We start from the raw sequence: 20,555 nt of genomic DNA, 5'->3' as shown, positions 1-20,555 counted from the left end.
GTGCACTTTAGCCTAGGGGCAGGGAAGATCTTCCAAATTTGCATTCCCATTACACCTGGGAACTCTGGAATTTGGCTATAATATTCCTATGGTTTTTCTTTTGGGGATCTTTTTCAAGAGGTGATTGGTGAATTCTTTCAATTTCTATTTTGCCCTCTGGTTCTAAAATATCAGGGCAATTTTCCTTGAGAATTTCTTGAAGGATAATTTCTAGGCTCTTTTTTTGATCATGGCTTTCAGGTATTCCAGTAATTTTAAAATTATCTCTCCTGTATCTATTTTCCAGGTTAGTGGTTTTTCCAGTAAGATATATCACATTACCTTCTATTTTTTCATTTGTTTGGATCTGTTTTATAGTATCTTGATTTCTCATAAAGTCACTAGCTTCTATTTGCTCCAATCTAATTTTGAAGGAATTAATTCTCTTTAGTGAATTTTTGAAATTTCTTTTCCATATCAAATTTGGCGTTTTAAGGCATTCTTCTCATTGGCTTTTTGGACCTCTTTTGCCATTTGGATTAGTCTATTTTTTTAAGGTGTTATTTTCTTCAGATTTTTTTGGATTTCCTTTAGCAGGCTGTTGACTCACTTTTCATGATTTTCTTGCATCATTCTTATTTTTCTTCCCAATTTTTCTTCCATTTATCTTACTTGATTTTCAGATTCCTTCTTGAGCTCCACCATGGCCCGTTAACTAGCTCATATTTTTCTTGGAAGTTTTTGATGCAGTAGTTCTGACTTTGTTGTCTTCCTCCTGTTCTATGCTTTGATCCTTTTTGTCCCCAAAAAAGGATTCTGTGGTCTGTTTGTGCTTCCTCTGCTTGCTCATATTGCCAGCTAATTACTTAACTTTTGAGCTCTCTGCTTCCAGATTGCAGAGAACTTTGTCCCTAATCACTGGGGTTTTCACAGCTGCAGGAGCTATTAGGGGGGTGCCCTCTCTGCAGCCCCCACAAACCCTGGCACACTGGTCACACACCCCAGGACCACCACCCAAAGCTACCATCCAGATCTAAGCAGATTAAAGCAAGAGCGATTACTCGCTTTTGCTTGGTCCCCCTAAGATCTGCAGGCCAGGAGCTCTGGAGGCAGCCACAGGGCATGTGGCATCGGCTGCAGCTGCTGTGTTTTTGCTCCCTCTCATCCAGGGGTGGGGGAGGGTGGGGGCAGGGGCCAGACCACACTCTTCTTCACCCAGTTCCAACAGAGTTCCACACTGACCTTTTACTTTTTTTTTTTTTTGGCGTATGTGGGTTGAGAAGTCTGGAAACTGCCACACTGCTGGTGATTCACTCTCTTGAAGTCTGCTCTGGCCACTGCTGGTTGGGGCTGTCCTAGGGCCAGAACCACTCAACTCACGACTCACTTGGGACTGAGCTAGGCTCCCAGCCCGGTGAGATAGGCCCTTCCTGTCGGCCTGCAGTGCTTGCCTTCAGCAAGAGATTTGTTTCTGTCTTTCACTTTGTGGGTTCTGTAGCTTTTTTTCTTTTCTTTTTTTTTTTTTTAATTTTTTGGTCTTTATTAATTTGTTTACTTTTAGTTTACAAGATTCATTTCCACAATTCCTTGAATTTCAAATTTTCTCTCCCTCCCACTCCCCCCCCCCCCCTGGCGGCATACAATCAAGTATAGTATCTGCAAATACTTTCGCATTTGGCATTAGTCAGGTTATAAAGAAGGATTGTATCAGATGGAATGACCAATGGAAAAGAGGAAACAAAACCAAACAAGAAAAAGAAGAAGGGCAGATAGTTTGCTTCAATCTGGGTTCAAACTCTGTCCTTTCTTTGGATATAGACATCTCTCTCCATCATGAGTCTTTTGGGGTTGATTTATAACCCTGGATTACTGAGAAGAGTCTAGTCTGTCAAAGTTGGTTGTCACACATACATTGTGTCTGTAATTGTGTACAAATTTCTCTTGGCTCTACTCTTCTCACTCAGCATCAGTTCGTATAAGCCTCTCCAGGTAAATATGAAGTCCATCTGCTCCTCATTTCTTACAGCACAATCATATTCTGTAACATGCATATATCACAACTTGTTTAGCCATTCCCCAATTGATGGGTACCCCCTTAATTTCCAATTCTTTGCCACAACAAAAAGAGCTGCTATAAATATTTTTGCACATATGGGTCTTTTTCCCACTTCTATGATCTCTTTGGGATACAACCCTAGAAGTGGTATTGCTGGGTCAAAGGGTATGAAATTATTTATAGCCCTTTGGGCATAATTCCAGATTGCTTTCCAGAATGGTTGGATCAGTTCACAACTCCACCAGCAATGCATTAGTGTTCCAGTTTGTCCATATCCTCTCCAGCATTTGTCGTTTTCCTGTTTTGTCATCTTAGCCAATATGACTGGTGAGATGTGGTACCTCAGAGTTTTTGATTTGCATTTCTCTAATCAATAGTGATTTAGAGCATTTTTCATATGCTTATAAATATCTTTAATTTCTTCCTCTGAAAACTGCGTGTTCATATCCTTTGACCATTTATCAATTAGGGAATGACATGTATTCTTACAGATTTGACTCAATTCTTTGTATATTTTAGAAATGAGGCCTTTATCAGTGACAGGTTGTAAAAAAAATCCTTTCCCAATTTTCCACTTCCCTCCTAATCCTGGTTACATTGGCTTTGTTTGTACAGAAGCTTTTCAATTTAATGTAATCAAAATTATCCATTTTGCATTTTATAATGCCCTCTAATTCTTGTTTGGTCATAAAGTCTTCCCCCTCCACAAATCTGACAGGTAAACTATTCCTTGCTTTCCCAGATGGCTTAGAGTATCAGCCTTTATACCTAGATCATGCACCCATTTAGACTTGATTTTGGTATATGGTGTTAGATAATGGTCTATGCCCACTTTCTGCCATACTACATTCCAGTTTTCTCAGCAGTTTTTGTCAAAGAGTGAGTTCTTATCCCCAAAACTGGGGTCTTTGGCTTTATCAAACGGTAGATTACTGTAGTCATTGACTGCTGAGTCTCATGTACCCAGTCTATTCCATTGATCCACTACTCTATTCCTCAGCCAGTACCAAGTAGTTTTGAGGACTGCTGCTTTATAGCACAGATTAAAGTCTGGTATAGCTAGTCCACCATCCCTAGCATTTCTTTTCATTAAATTCCCTTGATATTCTGGACCTTTTGTTCTTCCAAATGAATTGTGTTACTATTTTTTTCCAGGCATATAAGGTAGTTTTTTGGTAAATTGTTTAGTATGGCACTAAATATACAATTTAATTTAGGTAAAATCGTCATTTTTATTATATTAGCTCAACCCAGCCATGAGCAGTTGATGTCTTTCCAATTAGTTAGATCTGACTTTATTTGTGTGATAAGTGTTTTGTAGTTTGTGTTCATGTAAGTCTTGGGTTTGTTTTGGCAGGTAGATCCCCAAATATTTTAAATGTCTATGGTAACTTTAAATGGGATTTCTCTTTCTATCTCTTGCTGTTGAATTTCATTAGAAATATACAGGAATGTTGAGGATTTATGTGGGTTTATTTCATATCCTGCAACTTTGCCAAATTTATTTATTTTCTCAGGTAGTTTTTACTTGATTCTGTAGGATTCTCTAAGTATATCATCATATCATCTGCAAAGAGTGATAGCTTGGTCTCTTCTTTGCCTAATTTGATTCTTTTGATTTCATTTTCTTCTCTAATTGCTACTGCTAACATTTCTAGTACCAGATTGAATAAGAGGGGTGATAGTGGACATCCTTGTTTCACCCCTGATCTTATTGGAAATGCTTCTAGCTTTTCCCCATTACATGTAATATTTGCTGATGGCTTTAAATAGATGCTGCCTCTTATATTAAGGAAGGCTCCATTTATTCCTATACTTTCTAGTGTTTTTAATAGGAACTTTAAAATTTGTCTAGTCATTTTTTTACATGTATTGGAGGTGGTGCGAGCCGGAGCCATGGGGAGGTCCTGTTTTTACACCACTATCTTGGCTCTGCCTCCGAGTTAGCCACATTTTTAAGGGGACATTTACCTTTGAGGATCGCCTTCCCCAAAGAACTAGTAGGGAAAATGTAATTAAGCTTGTGTTTTACTATTGGCTAGCAGTGGGAAAAGGTTGATATGAGAGTATAGATAAAATGAAGAAAAATGAATTTTTAATTTTTTGTTTCTATTTTTAGATTTTTATTTACCCCTGCTATTCATACTTAAAACTAGCATGAAGAAAATAAATGCTTGTTGTTTGATTGTTGATTGTTTCTTTCAGTATTGTCGGCTAGTGGATAGTGGATAGTCAGCAGAGGATAGAATGCCAGACCTGGAGTCAGGAAGACTCCTCTTCCTGAGTTCAATTCTGGCCTCAGACATTTACTAACTCTGTGGTCCTAGGCAAGTCACTTTATGTTGTTTGTCTCAGTTTCCTCATCTGTAAAATGAATTAGAGAAAGAAATGGCAAACTATTCCTGTTTCCCTGTCAAGAAAACCCCAAATAGGCTCATAAAGAGTTGGATATGGCTGAAAAACGACTGAATAAGCTCTTCCCAGTTTCTTTCACTGGAACTTCTTCCCTATTATTAATACATTCCCCTTGATGCCATTTCTCTTCTTTCCTCTTCTGTTTTTTCCAACTTCTTGACTGTCACAGACATCTTGCTTTTTTTAAAAAAAAATTTATTTACCATTTTATTATTTTTCCCCAGTTAAATGCAAAAGCAGTTTTCAACATTTGCCTTCAAAACTTTTGAATTCCAGATTCTTTTTCCTACTTCCTCTGTGCCTCCACCCCCATTGAAAAGGCAAGCAATTTGACAGAGGCCACACATATGTGTAGTCATGCAAAATGTATCCATAATAGTCATGTTCTGAAAGAAAACAGACAAAAAAAAGCCTCAAGAAAAATAAAGTTAAAGTATACTTAAGTCTCCATTCAGACATGATCAGTTTCTTCTCTGGAGATAGACGGCATTTTTCATCACAAAGACTCTTCAGAAAGAGTTGTCTTGGATCATTGCACCACTGAGAATAACTAAGACATTCACAACCAATCATCCTACAGTATTACCGTTACTTTGTATACAGTATGTTTTACTTTGCATCAGCCCATGCAAGGCTTTCCTGGTTTGTCTGAGAGCATCCTGCTTGCCGTTTCTTATAGTACAACAGTATTCCATCATAATCACGTACCAGAACTTGTTCAGGCCATTCCCCAATTGATGGGCATTCCCTCAATTTCTAATTCTTTGCCTCAGAAAGGAATTGGTATAAATAGTTTTGTACATATAAGTCCTTTTCCTTTTTGTTTTTTTCTCTCTCTTGGGATACAGACCTAGCAGTGGTATTGCTAAATCGGAGGGCATATATAGTTTTGTGGCCCTTTGGGCATAGTTCCAAATTGTCTACAGAATGATTGAATCAGTTCACAACTCCACCAACAGTGCATTAATATCTCATTTTTCCCACATCCCCTCCAACTTTTGTCATATACCTTTGCTGTCCTGTTAGCCAATCTAATAGGTATGAGGTAGTACCTCAGAATTGTTTTAATTTGCATTTCTCCAGTCACCATTGGAGTCTCCAATCTAATAGGTATGAGGTAGTACCTCAGAATGGTTTTAATTTGCATTTCTCCAGTCACCTTTGGAGTCTCCATTCCCCAGTCCAGTGAATTAGAGTATTTTTTCACATGATTATAGATAGCTTTGATTATTTCTTCTGAAAACTAATATCTTTTGATCATTTATCAATTGGTGACTGACTTTTATTTTTATGAATTTGACTCAGTTCTTTATATGTTTGAAAAATGAGACCTTTATCAGAGAAACTTGCTTCAGGATTTTTTTCATAAAGCTGTTACAATGGAGAGGAAGAGCAGGGGGGTGAAAGGGAATGAGTCAACCTTACTCTCATTGAATTTGGCTTAAGGAGGGAATAACATACACACACAATTGGGTATCTTGCCCTACAGGAAAGTAAGGGGAAAGGGGATAACAGGGGGTGATAGAAGGGAGGGCAAATTGGGGAAGAGGGTAGTCAGAAGCAAACACTTTTGAAAAGGGACAGGGTCAAAGGAGAAAATAGAATAAATGGGGGGGTGGGATAGGATGGAGGGAAATATAGTTAATCTTTCACAGTATGATTGTTATGGAAATGTTTTGCCTAACTATACATGTATAACCTATATTTAATTGCTTGTCTTCTCAATGGGGGTGGGTGAGGAGGGAAGAAGGGAGAGAATCTGGAACTCAAAGTTTTAAAAACAAATGTTAAAAATTTTTTTCTACATGCAACTGGGAAATAAGATATACAGGCAATGGGTTATAGAAATCCGTCTTGCCCTATAAGAAAGTAAGGGGAACGGGGTAAGAAGGGTAAGGGGGGATTAGGAGGGTATAGAAGAGAGGGAAGACTGGGGAAAGGGATAATTGGTATGCTTGCCATCTTGGGGTGGGGGGTAGGGGAGAGATGGGGAGAAAATTTGGAACTCAAAATCTTGTAGAAATGAATGTTGAAAACTAAAATAAATTTTTAAAAAATTTTAAGATTTTTTTTTCATATTTGCTATTGCTAACTATTTCCCTTTATCCTAACCTCCTACCCCCTTTATTCTATTCTCTCTCTTTCACCTTGTCCCTCCTCAGAAGTGTTTTGCTTCTGATAGCCCCTGCTCCCAGTCTGTTCTCCCCTCTATCACCACCTACAACCTGTTCTTTTCTATACTGAATTGAGTATGTTATTCCCTCTTTGAGCCAGTTTTGATGAGAGTAAGGTTCATTCACTCCCCCTCACCTCTCTCCCTCTTCTCCTTTACTTCAAAAGCATTTTCTTGCCTCTTTTATGTGAATTAATTTACCCCATTCTACCTCTCCATTTCTCCTTCTTCCAAGGCATTTCTCTCTCACCCCTTAATTTTATTTTTAAAATATCATTGCTTCATATTCAACTCACACCTGTGCCTTCTGTCTATATATACTCCTAACTGCCCTAATAATGAGAAAAGCTTATGAGTTACAAATATCACCTTCCAATATATGAATGTAAACAGTTTAACCTTAGTAAGTTCATTTTGGTTTCCCTTTTCCTGTTTTACATTTTTGTGCTTCTCGAGCCTTGTATTTGAAAGTCAGATTTACTATTCAGCTCTGGTCTTTTCATCAAGAATGCTTGAAAGCCCTCTGTCTCATTGTCTGTTTTTCCAACTGAAGGATTATATTCAGTTTTGCTGGGTAGATGATTTTTGGTTGTAATCCTAGCTCCTTTGCCCTCCAGAATATCATAGTCCAAGCCCCCAATCCTTCAATGTAGAAGCTTCTAAATCTTGTATTATCCTGATTGTGTCTCCACCATACTTGAATTGCTTCTTTCTAACTACTTGAAATATTTTCTCCTTGACCTGAGAACTCTGGAATTTAGCTATAATATTCTTAGTAGTTTTCATCTTGGGATCTCTTTCAGGAAGTGATCAGTGGATTCTTTCAATTTCTATTTTATCCTCTGGTTCTGGAATATCAGGGCAGTTTTTCTCAATAATTTCTTGCAAGATGATATCTAGCCTTTCTCTTTTTTTCCCCCCCACGGGTTTCAGGTAGTTAAATAATTTCTAAATTATATCTGATAGATCTATTTTCCAGGTCAGTTGCTTTTCCAATGAGATATTTCACTGTCTTCTTTTTTTAAAATTCTTTTGATTTTGTTTCATTGTTTCTTGATTTCTCATAAAGTCATTAACTCCCATTTGCTTCATTCTAATTTTTAAGGAATTATTTTCTTCAGCAGACTTTTGGACCTCCTTTTCCCATTTGGCCTAGTTTGTTTTTTAAAGTGTTATTTTCTTCAGTATTTTTTTTGTGGTTCCTTTACCAAGCTGTTGACTAGTTTTTCATGAATTTCTTGCATCACTCTCATTTCTCTCCCCAATTTTTCCTCTTCTTCTCTTACTCAATTTTAAAAATTATTTTTGAGCTCTTTTGTAGGCAGAAACCCTTTCATATTTTTTTTTGGAGGCTTTGAATGTAGGAGCTTTGACTGAATTGTCTTCTTCTAAGTGTATGTTTTGATCTTCCTTGTCACCATAGTAATTTATTGTAGTCAGAATTTTTCTGTTGTTTACTCATTTTACCAATCTATTACTTCAGTTTTAACTCTTTGTTAGAGTAGGACTCTGCTTCCAGGGTGGAGGGCACACTGTCCCAAGCTTCAGGGGTTTCGTGCAGTTGTTTTCAGAGATACTTCTCGGGACCTGTAAGTTTTCAGTTCTTCCAAGGTGGTATGATCCAAGGAGAGGTGTTTACTCCTCTCCTGACCTGTGCTCTGGTCTGTGAGTGACCACAAGCACTCTTTTGTACCCTGGAACTGTGAGGAGGCTTCTCTGTCTGCTGCTGCCAAAAGCTCTGCTATGCCAGTGTTCCTTCTTGACCCAGGACTGCCACGCAGGATTTTGACCCAGATCCAAGTATGGGCAAAGCAATAGTCCTGCCTTAGTGACAACAAAGAGACCCCTGTGATCTCCTTCTGACGAGTTGTTCAGCCCCTTTACTGTTTGTGGGTTGAGAGCTCTGGAAGCAGCCACTGCTGCACTGATTCAGTCATTCCCAAGGCCTGCTCCTAGTTTGCTATGGATGGGGCTGTGCTGGTGCCACCTACACTGAACCATTCTTGACTCTCACCTGGGTGCAACAGACCTTTCCTACTGACCTTCCAAGTTGTCTTGGACTGGAAATTTGTTTTACTCCATCTTTTTGTGGGTTCTCTTGTTCTAGAATTTGTTTAGAATCATTTTTAAAGGTATTTGGAGGTGTTTGGGGGAGAGTTGAGCCATTTCCTTGCCTTTACTCTGCCATCTTGGCTCTGCCTCGCCGGCATCTTGCTTTCTTTGAAAGGTATTTCATCTCTAGTCACTTCCTCTACTGCCCCTTCTAGACCTGTTATCCCTTGCTGTCACACTCTAACCTCCTCTTCTTGGCAGTGCATTCCATTCACTGTTTTCATCCTATTCTGTGCCTTTTTGCTATCATTAACCAGTTTTTAGGGTCTCTTCCTCCCAATGTAGAACTTACAGACTTTGTACATTAAATCCTTGCTCTCACATTTGGGAACTTAGATATTCCCTTAAATATCCTTGTTTCCCAGTTCATCATCCTTTTCAGTTTACATGAACTTTTTCATTCTGCCTCAACTACCCAGTGAGGAGTCAAAACTTTTGATTTTATCCTTACTTAAAACCATTCTACTTTTACCATTTCAAGATCGTAATCTCCTGATCTCCAGATCCTCTCTTCCATCTTGTCCTCCTAGTCTGTTACATTTACTCTGGCTGCCCTTTCCTTCTTGACCCTGTTATTATTAAGAAGTTAAATTATGCATGCCATCCACCTCCTTTGGATTCCCCTGACCCCTTTTCCTTCTACCATTCACCTGCCAACCCTGGATTACTGTCTTTGTCTGTTTTCTTAGTTCTTATCCCCAAATTGCTGAAAACTGTTGAACTGGATCCACTGCAAATTAATTTTAATCAAATTTCAACTGGAACCTCATTGTTACATAGAAATCCTCCTAATCTTCTCAGATTTATGCTCTGTCATTATTCTTATATCAGATATTGAAAGCTTCCTCCTCTCTTCCTTAATTCAATTGAACTTTTACTAAAATCTACTATATGCAATGTAATGTGTTAAATGCTGGGGTTGCAAAGACAAATATGAAACAGTCCAGGCCTGACCACAGGGTGTTCATTCTGTTGGAGGAGGACAGATGAAACATTGAGGAAAGCAAGGTAAATCTGGTTTACAGAGAAAGAGAGCATTAACAGTGCTTCCTAAAGAAGGTGACATGACATGTGAACTGAATCTTTAAAGAAGAAAAGGATCCTGAGAAGAAGAGTTGAGTTAGAGAGAGCATTCCATCAACGGGGGACTCCTTGTGCAAGTGCCCTGAGGTTGCAAATAGATATTGCCATGCTTGCTTCCTCTACCTCTTTCTACTTCTTATCCAAGAATGGGGTAATTGGCTGTACTGTAGGAGTCATGAACCTTCTTGGGATGTTGGCCTGCCTCCTTTCCAAACTACTGAACCTCAAGTAGTACTGCTAGGCCCAGAAGCCTGTGCTGTAAATTGCGTGTGGGGAGTCTTGGGATTAGCAGCACTGTCTTGCTTGGTTCCCTCAGTCTCCCTCTGGCAGCTTCCCCAGCAGTGTTCTCCTAGAATCAGTGTGCATATTTTTCACCTCAGACTCATAAAGCACATCACTGATCTACCATCAGTTTTCAGAACAAGAGAGGGAACCCAAACTGAGATGTTTTCTTCCAGAGAGTCTGGTCTGTGACTCTCATATAGTAGCCAGTTATCCTGATCCCTGAGAGAAGATGGAGGTAGGCAGAGGCAGCAGGTAGGGAGTGCTGCATTATTCATTTCTCCCTTCACTGTATCTGTGGAAGTTGTCCTCCACTAATACAACACATTCCCTACTCAATCCTTCCTCTTAGAAGTCTAAGCTTCCACTGGGGCTGTGACCCAGAATCTTTCCATGTGGGGACCATTGGTCTTAAAATCTACATTCTCTTTTTAGTTCTATCATCTCCTCTAACAGCTGAAGTTAATTTGCCTTAGGAACCAGTATTCCTAATTAAGGCTCTTCCCCTCTTCTACATGAAGACCTTCTGATACCTGAGAACTTCTCTCATGCATCCCTCTAAGAATGTTCACCTTTTCTTCTCCGGGCTAAATATCCTTCCACCATAGTGTGTTATGATATGGTGTCTAGTCTTCCTCCTGTCCAGGATGTTCTCCTTGATGTGCATTCCCACTTATCTATGTCCTTCCCCGAATGCGGCATCCAGAACCAATTAAGTTCTTCTCTCTGTAGTGGGGCATTGTTTTTACCTCTCTAGTCCAGGACATGAAGCCTCTTGCAGGTGAGCAGCACAGTGTCTGCATCTTTGGCCACCAACTATATCAGTGTTGACTTACTGATAGAGCTTATGTTGTCAAGCCATGTCTCCCTTCCCTTGTACTTTGCACTTAGGATCTCAACTGGAGGACTTTCCATTTGTCTTTTAAATTTCATCTTACTTGATTTGGCCCAACATTCTGACCTAAAATCTTTTTGAATTATAGGATCATAGAGTTAGAACTGGAAGGGACCTTAGAGATCATCCTTACTTTGTCATCTAATGTGAGCAGCAGATTTGATAAGTGTGCCATGCCATTTGTATCCTCATCCAAGGTGCTTATAAAAATGACATTCCCCAGGTCACACAGAAAGGAAATGCTGACCCAAGAATTTACACTCTGGTCCTCTGAATTCATATCTAGCATTCTTAAGTTAGATCCTGTTTCCTCATAGTGAGGATCTCTTAAAAATGAATGCTTCCAGTAAATAGCTGATTTCCTAAATAGATGAATTGAGATAAAATAAATTTAAGATGAAAGAAGGAATAGGATTCATCACAAGTGTGCTTGTGAGAGGAAAAGTAACAGGAATTAAATGACCATGTGCTAAAATTTGCTTTTCTTTTTTTTTTTTTCCAAAGCAATCGGGGTTAAGTAACTTCCTCAAGGTTACACGGCCAGTTATTTCTGGGTGTGGTGCTGAGTATCCGAGCCCAGATTTGATACAGGTCATCCTGACACTGGAGCCGGTGCTCTTACTCGCTGAGCCACCTGGCTGCCCCTAAGCAATTGGGGTTAAGTAACTTGCTCAAGGTTACATGGCCAGCTGTTTCTGGGTGGGTACTAAGTGTCTGAGCCCAGGATTCAATCTCCAGGTCTTCTCAACACTGGAGCCGGTGCTCTTACTCGCTGTGCTACCTGGCCACCCCTAAAATTTGCTTTCCTGACAATCATGGAAAATTCTAAAACGTGAACTATAATAAAGGATAAAAATGGATTTTGTTTTTTAAAAAATGTACAAGTAGACAAAGCTGTACACACAAAATATGTATTTTTTGTATCTTACACTTGTGTGTATACATACATGCATACATACATACACACATACATACGTACAACTCTATGTATAAACAGAGCTTTTCTTTTTCTCCCTCCTCTTTAGTCTTAAGCTGTTTCTTTTCAAATGTTTTGTGTTCCAGGAGAATTAGACAAGTTTCTTTCCTTTACTTGGGATTATAGCTCCTCCCTGTTGTCCTCTCTCTTCATTGTTGCCTCTTAGAATGATTATCTTTCTTCATGGATGAGATGCCACCTTCTCCATGAAGCCTCCTAGGATCCCTCCTATAATCCTGGACAAATCACTTATGTACTCTGTCTCCCTCAGTTTTCTTAATCATCCAATTGGGATGATAATAATAGCCTAGAGATATAGTAAGGACCAAACTAGATAATATTCATAAAGTATTTTGCACAGTGCTTGGCACTTAGTAGGTGCTTAATAAATGCTCTTTCTGTTCCTTCCCTTCTACTCTTGGATTTTTATTGTATATTAAAAATTTTTTTGAGCTTTTTTTGGGGGGTTTATTTTATAATTTGAAGCTGTGCTAAAACTATTGGCCTAATTAGTTTATTTGCTGATTCCCTAGGATTTTCTCAGCAAATAGGCAAAGTAGAGAAAGTCTGTTCCTCTCCTTATACCTATAATTTCCTTCATCTTATTGCTATTGCTAGTAATTTTGGAACTGTATCAAGAGGTAAATAATGTGCTTAATGCACATACCTCCCAATCACAGCACCCCCTTCCTCAGAAACTAATACTAAGATATTAAAACTATATATATAAGTATATATATATATATAAAACTATATATATATATATAAACTATATATAACTTTATATATATAAAACTATAAATACTAAGATAGTATTAATAATAGCATATATATACATATATATACACACACACATATATATACATATATATATTTGAATATTTGATTTTAAAACTTACAATTCCCTTCCTTCCTTGTCACCCACCCTTACTGGGAAGATACTCAGTTCAGTATAGGTTGTACATGTGTGGCTAATGCAAAACAATAACATAGTAGATATATTGTAAAAGACTGACTATATTTCCCTCCCTCCTATCCCACCTCCCACTTGTTCGATTCTCTACTTTGATCCCGTCCCTTATCAAAAGTGAGTGCTTCCAACTTCCCTCCCCCCCCCCAGCCTACCCTCCCTTCTATCATCTCTCCTCTCATCCCCTTCCCCCCCTATTCTCCTGGAGGGTAAGATACCCTGTTTAGTGTGTATTTCACTCCCTCCTCAAGCCAAATTCAATGGGAATAAGGTTGACCCATTCCCCTTTGCCTTCCTATTCTTCCCCTCCATTGTAACCATTTTCCCTTGCCTCTTCTGTATGAGATAGTTTACCCCAATCTGTCTCTCCCCATCTCTTCTCATTATATTCCTCTCACCTCTTAATTTCACCTTATAAGTGTCATCCCTTCCTATTAAATTGGTCCTGTGCCCTCTATCTATGTATACCTGTAAACATATATACACACATTCACATATGTATTCATATGCCCATATACCCTCATATATAGACTATATATATATATATATATATATATATATATATATATATATATATATATATATTTCTAATCCCTTCAACTACTGCGAAAAGTTTCATAAGTTACAATTATTGTTTTTCCATGTAGGAATGTTAATAGTCCAATTTTGATAAGTTCCTTATGATTCCTTTTCCCTGTTTACCTTCTCATGTTTCTCTTGCTTCTTGGATCTGAATGTCAGATTTTCTGTTCAACTCTGTTTTTTTCAGCAAGAATGCTTGAAAATCATCTATTTCACTGAATTACCATGTTTTCCCCTGAAACATGATACTCAATTTTGCTGGTAGGTGACTCATGGTTTTTATCCCAGCTCCCTTGACCTCCAGGATATCACATTCCAAGCCCTTCAATCCCTCAGTGTAGAAGCTGCCAGATCCTGGGTTATCCTGATTGTGTTTCCACAATATTCAAATTGTTTCTTCCTGGCTGCTTGTAATATTCTCTCCTTAATCTGGGAATTCCGGAATCTGGCTATAATATTCCTAGGAGTTTTCTTTTTGGGATCTTTTTCAGGAGGTGATCGGTGGATTCTTTCAACCTCTATTTTGCCCTCTGGTACTAAAACATCAGGGCAGTTTTCTTTGAGAACTTCCTGGAGGATGATTTCTAGGTTCTTACTTTGATCATGGCTTTCAGGTAGTCCAATAATTTTCAAATTCTCTCTCCTGGATCTATTTTCCAGGTTAGTGGTTTTTCCCATGAGATATTTCACATTGCCTTCTATTCTTTCATTTGTTTGGATCTGTTTAACAGCATCTTGATTTCTCATTAAGTCATTAGCTTCCATTTGCTCCAATCTAATTCTGAAGCAATGATTCTCCTCATTGAGTTTTTGAGATTCTTTTTCCATCTGGCAAATTTGGCTTTTTAAGGCATTCTTCTCCTCATTGCCTTTTTGAGCCTCCCTTGCCATTTGAGTCAGTCTGTTTTTTAAGGTATTATTTTCCTCAGTCAAGCTGTTGACTCTCATTGCATAATTTTCTTGCATTGTTCTCATTTCTCTTCCCAATTTTTCCTCCACTTCTCTTATTTGGTTTTCAAAATCTTTCTTAAGGTCCTCTATGGCCTGTAACCAGCTTGTATTTTCCTTTGAAGCTTTTGGTGCAGGAGTTCTGTCTTCACTGTTTTCCTCCTGTTCCATGCTTTGCTCCTTTTTGTCCCCAAAATAGGAGTGTATTTTTGGAATCTTCTGTCTGCTTTGTTTCCTTTGCCTGCTCATTTTGCCACTCAATTACTTGGCTTTTGGGCTTTTTGCTATAGTAGGACTTTGCCACCAGACAGGGGAGTTTTCGTCCCAAAAGCTGGGGTTTTCTCAGCTGCTGGAGGTATTAGATGGGTGCCCTCTCTGAGGTCTCCACATGCAAGCTGGACACACACTCCAGGACCTCCACCCTAGACTCCAATTCAGATCCAAGCAGGTTAAAGCAAGAGCGATTACCCCTCAGACTGGTGCTTGGTCCCCCTACATTCTGCAGGCCAAGAGCTGAAGCCACCATGTGGCCCTGGGGGTGAAAGCCACACACTCCCACTTACTGGTCCGAAAGTCCAGACCGTACTGACCTCTCACAATATCCTTTGTGTCTATGTGTTGATAAATCTGGTAAAGGCCACAGCTGCTGCTGATCTGGAGTCCCTCTGGCCAAGGCTGGTTAGGCCCGCCCTGGGGCTAAAGCCTTGGCGTGGGGCTGGGCTCAGCTCCCAGAGCGCAGTGCTGGATTCCTGGCGGCCTGCCGGGCTGTCCTCAGTGGGAGGTTAGTTTCTCTATGTCATTTTGTGGGTTCTGCAGCTCCAAAGTTTGTTTAGAGTCCCCTTTTTACATGGATTGGGGAGGGTGGAAGCCAGAGATGCGGGAAGGTTGTGCTTCTACTTTGCCATCTTGGCTCTGCCCCTCTTTTCATGATTCTTTAGAAAAAATTAATTCTATTACAATAATTCATCATGTAATAATCTAAATTTTAGTGAAATGTAAGTAAAGTTTTTACACTTAAAAGAAAAATAGTTTTTTAAGAAAGGAACTGTTGGGTTTGTATGATTTGTATCAAGTTCAGTATTCTGAGAAATGTGTTAGTATGCTAGGAATCTCAGTGTATGATGGTTAGTCTATAGAAGTCAGCTTATCTTTTCGGGGCTTATTTTTATTTAGCAGTCATTTAATTTACTCTTTTAAATATGGACACTAATATGATCCTCCTTTATTTTATTGGAAGTTGGTAAAATTTTCAGGATTTTTAAAAAAGTGAAATTTATATTATTCTTTTGAGGAAAAATAAGATTTTATAGAAAGGGAACAGAAAATTTAATGTTAGCAATGTTAGTTGGTTAGCTCCTGTTTAAAACCGTGTTGCACAGAGGAAGAAGTTTTTCTTTTACAATTCTTGGGGGTTTATATGGCAATTATAATTCGGGTAAGTTCTTTATTTTCTTTTTATAGGTAGGCCATGTACTAATGACTTAATTGATAGTATGAATTGTTGGTTGATGAAGTTATTGATCTTAGCGAAAAGGGAAGGGGGTTGATTTTGAACGGCTGTATACTGTTACAATGTATCAACAATGAATGTATAGCTGTATATAAATACATCTAAGTACAGTTTTGTTTTTATACCTTAATCTGCTGTCATCTGAGATTTGGTGATATACATCTGTCTATTAGAAGAACTTGTAGAAATTGCTTTATGGTAGTGTTTCAATGCATTGCTCATATTTTTAGGTGAAAGGATCTGGGTATAACTCAGTTGTGATTTTTTTAAAGTGTGTCAAAATTGTATTAGTAAAACAAAGTTTTTCTTTATCTTTATTTTAGGTAACAAAAAATAAAGATGGAAAAGAGCAAAGTGAAGCAGTATCACCATCTGAAGATGAAACATTTTCTTGGCCGGGTCCGAAAACGGTTATGTTGAAGAGAACATCTCAAGGCTTTGGTTTCACGTTAAGGCATTTTATTGTTTATCCCCCAGAATCTGCTATTCATTTTTCCTGTAAGGTAAGAGAGAAATAGCTAGAATTGGGTGTATGCATTAAAAAAAAAAGTAACTTCACTTTTTCACGTTTTCTGTTTGCTTTCTCTCTCATTTGTTTTTATTTTCATTATAGTCTGTTTCTACATTTTTAATTTTATTTATATATGAATTTTATTTCAGTAACAAAACTGTCAAGTACTTCTAAAATGTTATATAGTAAAGCATATTTAATGAAGCTTTTGGATGTAGCTCTGCTCATAAGTGAGCTTTTATCCTTCTATTAAGGATTTTACTGGATTTTCTAATATCTTTCTCCTTTAGTACCTCTTGTATCTTGATCTTCCTTTTCTAATATTTAATTTCCATTATTCCTAATTTTGGAGTTGGTTAGAAAATATTTAAGTAGTTGTACTGAAATTAAAACATTTGGATCAAAAAATGTTGATTTTTTTTTTTTGAGCTGTAGTATAACAGTGCAATGGCCAAAGTGTGTGTCACGTAGTGGCAAAACCTAGTGATGAGCATTTCTTGGCCAGTGTGATGCTCAGCCAGAAGATGTGACCTGTCACTGGGGTCATATTTGAATTTTTTTCTGGGGTGTTATAGTACCTTCCAAGGTTTGCCCCTCTATTAACATGGTCTTTGAGAACCTAAAGTGATCTCTACGTCATCCAAAAGCTCTGGAGTAGCATGTTAAGACCTCAAAGAGTACCCCACTCAAGTGGATGATAGTTGCTGGCGTGCCTTAGTTTAATAATTCCACCCTGCTTTACTAATAGTGTCTTAAAATAGTGTGAAAAGTAATTTTAGAGAATGTACTGATATCTTTATTTATGATTTTTTTTTTGTACAAGTTCTTTCTAATTTATGCTTTTGTTTATTGGCCTTTAAGGGAATCTGCATTGGGAGTATTAAAAGCACTTTGGAAAAATTTTAGGTGACTGCAATAGTACTTCTAAGAGTTGTGGGATGAGAGATAGTCCTAAAATTGCTGTATCAATTATAGGGATCCTTAACCCTCCTAGGATCAACTTTTAAAGTATCTTTGATTTGGTATTGGGATTTAGAGCTGTTGATTTCTGTTTTGTACTTTCATCTACCAGAGGGGTTAATCTGTTGCACATTTTTAAACATAGTAATAAGCAGGTGAACTTAATAAAATATTTTACTGAGTCTTTATTGTATGTATCTATTTATGTATATATCTATATACATATAGATAGCATCTTTAAAAATGTCACCAAAGTAAAAAAAGAAAGAAACATTATTACTCTAGGAAATTGCTCTATTGAAGTTGCAGCCTAATGTTCAATGATTACAGATACTCTGACCAAACAAGTTTTACAATAGTAAAGTTAATATTTAGTTCACCGTTTATTGTGTCTCCTTCATAGAATACTGTGCTAGGGTGGGTGGAGAAATGCAGAGTTTAGATAAGATAAAGCCCCTGACCTGAAGAATTTAGGGTATAAGATAGTAAGGAGGCTATGACACACAGAAATAATGTTGAGAGTCAATGAATACCAGGTGAGTACATCAGAGGTGTGGAGACAAGTGCCTTATGAAGTTAAAATGAGAAAATATCCCTGACTTGGAATCAGGGAAGCTTTCCTGGAAAAGGTGGCATTTGATTCAGATTTTAAAGGCTTTTAAAGTAAGAGACTTTACGTGTTAAGGGAAGGAGCATTTCACACACGTAGGAAAAAGCATTTTCAGAGTCACAGAGGCAGGAAAGTGGCAGTTGTATGTGGGAAAGAGTAAAGCAAGGAGTCCAGCCTGGTTGGAGCCTAGAATGCACGGAAAAGAAATTTAACTTCTCTTTTTAGTTCATGAAATTATATGGTCACATTTTTCTAAGCTGTTTTTTGAAAATATTTAAAAACACAAACAACAAGACCTCATTTATCTTGCAGCCACTTATTAGACACCTTATTGACTTGAATATTGGTTTAAGTCAGCCATTGTACTGGGATCAATTCCATTACACTCTCCCCTACATTCTACTAATTTGTGCTACTCCTGCCTGAATGCTACAGCTCAGCTTTTTTATTACCAGTCTGGGGCAATGCCTCTTGATAGATTGGACCAAACCCAAGACCAAAGCTTCACTCTGACAACTTGCCTCTTAACCCTTCAACAAAAAAGTTCTCATCCAGGCCAGGACCCTCTTGTCCTCTAGGACATCATCTACAAGGAAAGGCCGCTAACATCTGACCCAGTCCTTAAAAGGCCTGACACCTTTGTTCATATCTTTGCCTCATCTGTAACAGGAGGGCTTTGAACTCAGTGGCCTCTAAAGTGCCTTCCAGCTCTAAGTCTGTAATTTTTGGAAATTTTTTTGTCTTATATTTTCTAAATTTAATCTACTTTAATTAGAAATGACATTTTAAAAAACATCATGTATGTAATTTTAACTACAGTTTTAATAAATTCTTGGGATGTGTTCAGAAAGATCCAATATTTTCCAATATACCTATGAACTCAACCTCTTGGTATTCTTTCAAATACTTTCAAGTTTATCATTCTCTTTTTGTCCCATTTCTCCACTCTTCCTCAGTCATTTACAGAAATGATCATCATCATCATCATCGCATACATATTCCACCTCAGTGGCCAAGAATTATCAAGTTCTTTCCTCTCCTTCTTTCTCTCCTTCCTAGAGCTGTTCTTTGTCCTCACCTTAATGTACAGTTCCTCCCCTTTCTGGGATCTCCCCCATTATCACCTCTGTTCTGACTTTCCTTTCTTCCCTATCTTGACCCTATCATTAATGACTTCATTCTTATATTGTCCTCCACTTTGAATCCCTTGGCCCTTTGTCCTACCTCCACTCATGACTTGAGAAACCCAAGCCCCAGCCATATATTACTTGTACCATTCACCCCTCTCCCCCAGTCCTATTTACAGGCTGCAGAGGGGTTTGGGAAGAAGTCACAGAACTATGTTTATAGGATTCACTACAAATTTCAATGATCTCATCTGACTGTTCCAAGACAGTCCTTTCCCCCTTCCCTTTTTGACCTTCAGTACCCAGAGAAGTTTTCCAAAGGTTATTCTTCTCAAGCCTCCCATCACCTCTTCATCAGAGACTGAAGTAGAGGAGAAGAGAATGGGAGTCAGTGTCAGGGGGGTTTCACATTTATAGTAGGGGAGAAGAGGAGGCTTATAGTGAATAGATTCTTTTTGCTTAGTAAAATAAGTATAAGCCAAGGTTCTGTGTTTAAGGAACTTACATTCTGAGGCACAGAAAGAACTCATCCTTTTTTTCCCCTCTACATTCTTTCTAGTTAATCTCTTCATTTCAACAAGTTTAATTTTCATCTCATTGGGGAAGATTCTTATATCTGTATCCCTGAGCTTCAGTCTTGGATCACCAGTTGCATTTTAGGCATTTCCAGCTCTATATCTCTTAGGCTTCTCAGACTCATCTTGTCCAAAACAACTGTATATTTTTTCCCCAGAACCCACCCCTCTTCTTAACTTCACTTTCTGTATAGGATACAGCTATCCACACCAAGAGCTGGAAGGACAGGAAGTTTATTTGTGGTCAGATGGAGGACTGCCAGAGTAATAGATTGTCAAAGTGGAAGTCTGTCCTGCTATGTGTATGTCTGAAATGTCCTGAATTCGCAATTGAAAGGGTCAATGAACTAGAAATAGAAATGCACAAGGATATTTGAGGGGACAGCAATGTGTAAGTGAAAGTCCCCAGTTATTGGAATGGTGAGGAACTAGGTACTGAACTAAAGAAAGTAGAGAGATTGCCTGACTTCTGGATGGGTAGATAAACAGGCACCAGGGACTGGATAGGATAGTACATGCAGAGGGAGGGATCTTTAGAGGTGGGAGAGTAATAAGTAATTGGGGGAGTGTTGGAAGTAGCTGTGAGGAGCAGGTAGCTTGCCAGTTTTCCCTCCTGTCCTAGCTGACATATGGGGTTTCAGGGTATATTCCTCACTGCCCTTATCTCATCAGATGATTTCCACTAGTCTCTAAATTGATGAAGCTAACAGGGCTTTTCAAAATCAGGACAGTGATTGTGTAAGCTCTTTACTATAAGCAATTTAAGAACTGTTTAAGGTGGTCTACAAATG

The 20,555-nt window shown here is 38.3% G+C and overlaps 1 protein-coding gene across 5 annotated transcripts in view; it reads left to right on the top strand.

Moving 5' to 3' along the window:
* The window catches only part of ARHGAP21 (Rho GTPase activating protein 21), a 144,047-nt gene that overhangs the window by 41,880 nt on the left and 81,612 nt on the right, over positions 1-20,555 (top strand). For all 5 annotated transcript variants that reach the window (XM_069086316.1, XM_069086320.1, XM_069086322.1 and 2 more), the window contains exon 3: positions 16,305-16,484. In XM_069086316.1, coding sequence (XP_068942417.1) covers positions 16,305-16,484 — 180 coding nt within the window. The remainder of the gene's footprint in view (positions 1-16,304; positions 16,485-20,555) is intronic.

This window comes from Petaurus breviceps, unplaced genomic scaffold (assembly GCF_028583685.1).
Source record: "Petaurus breviceps papuanus isolate PSGF00001 unplaced genomic scaffold, PetGlider_PUasm1.0 178, whole genome shotgun sequence".
In the NCBI taxonomy this organism is placed as follows: Eukaryota; Metazoa; Chordata; class Mammalia; order Diprotodontia; family Petauridae; genus Petaurus; species Petaurus breviceps.
The sequence above is the reverse complement of the archived record's forward strand: the minus strand, read 5'-3'. Positions and strand labels throughout refer to the sequence as shown.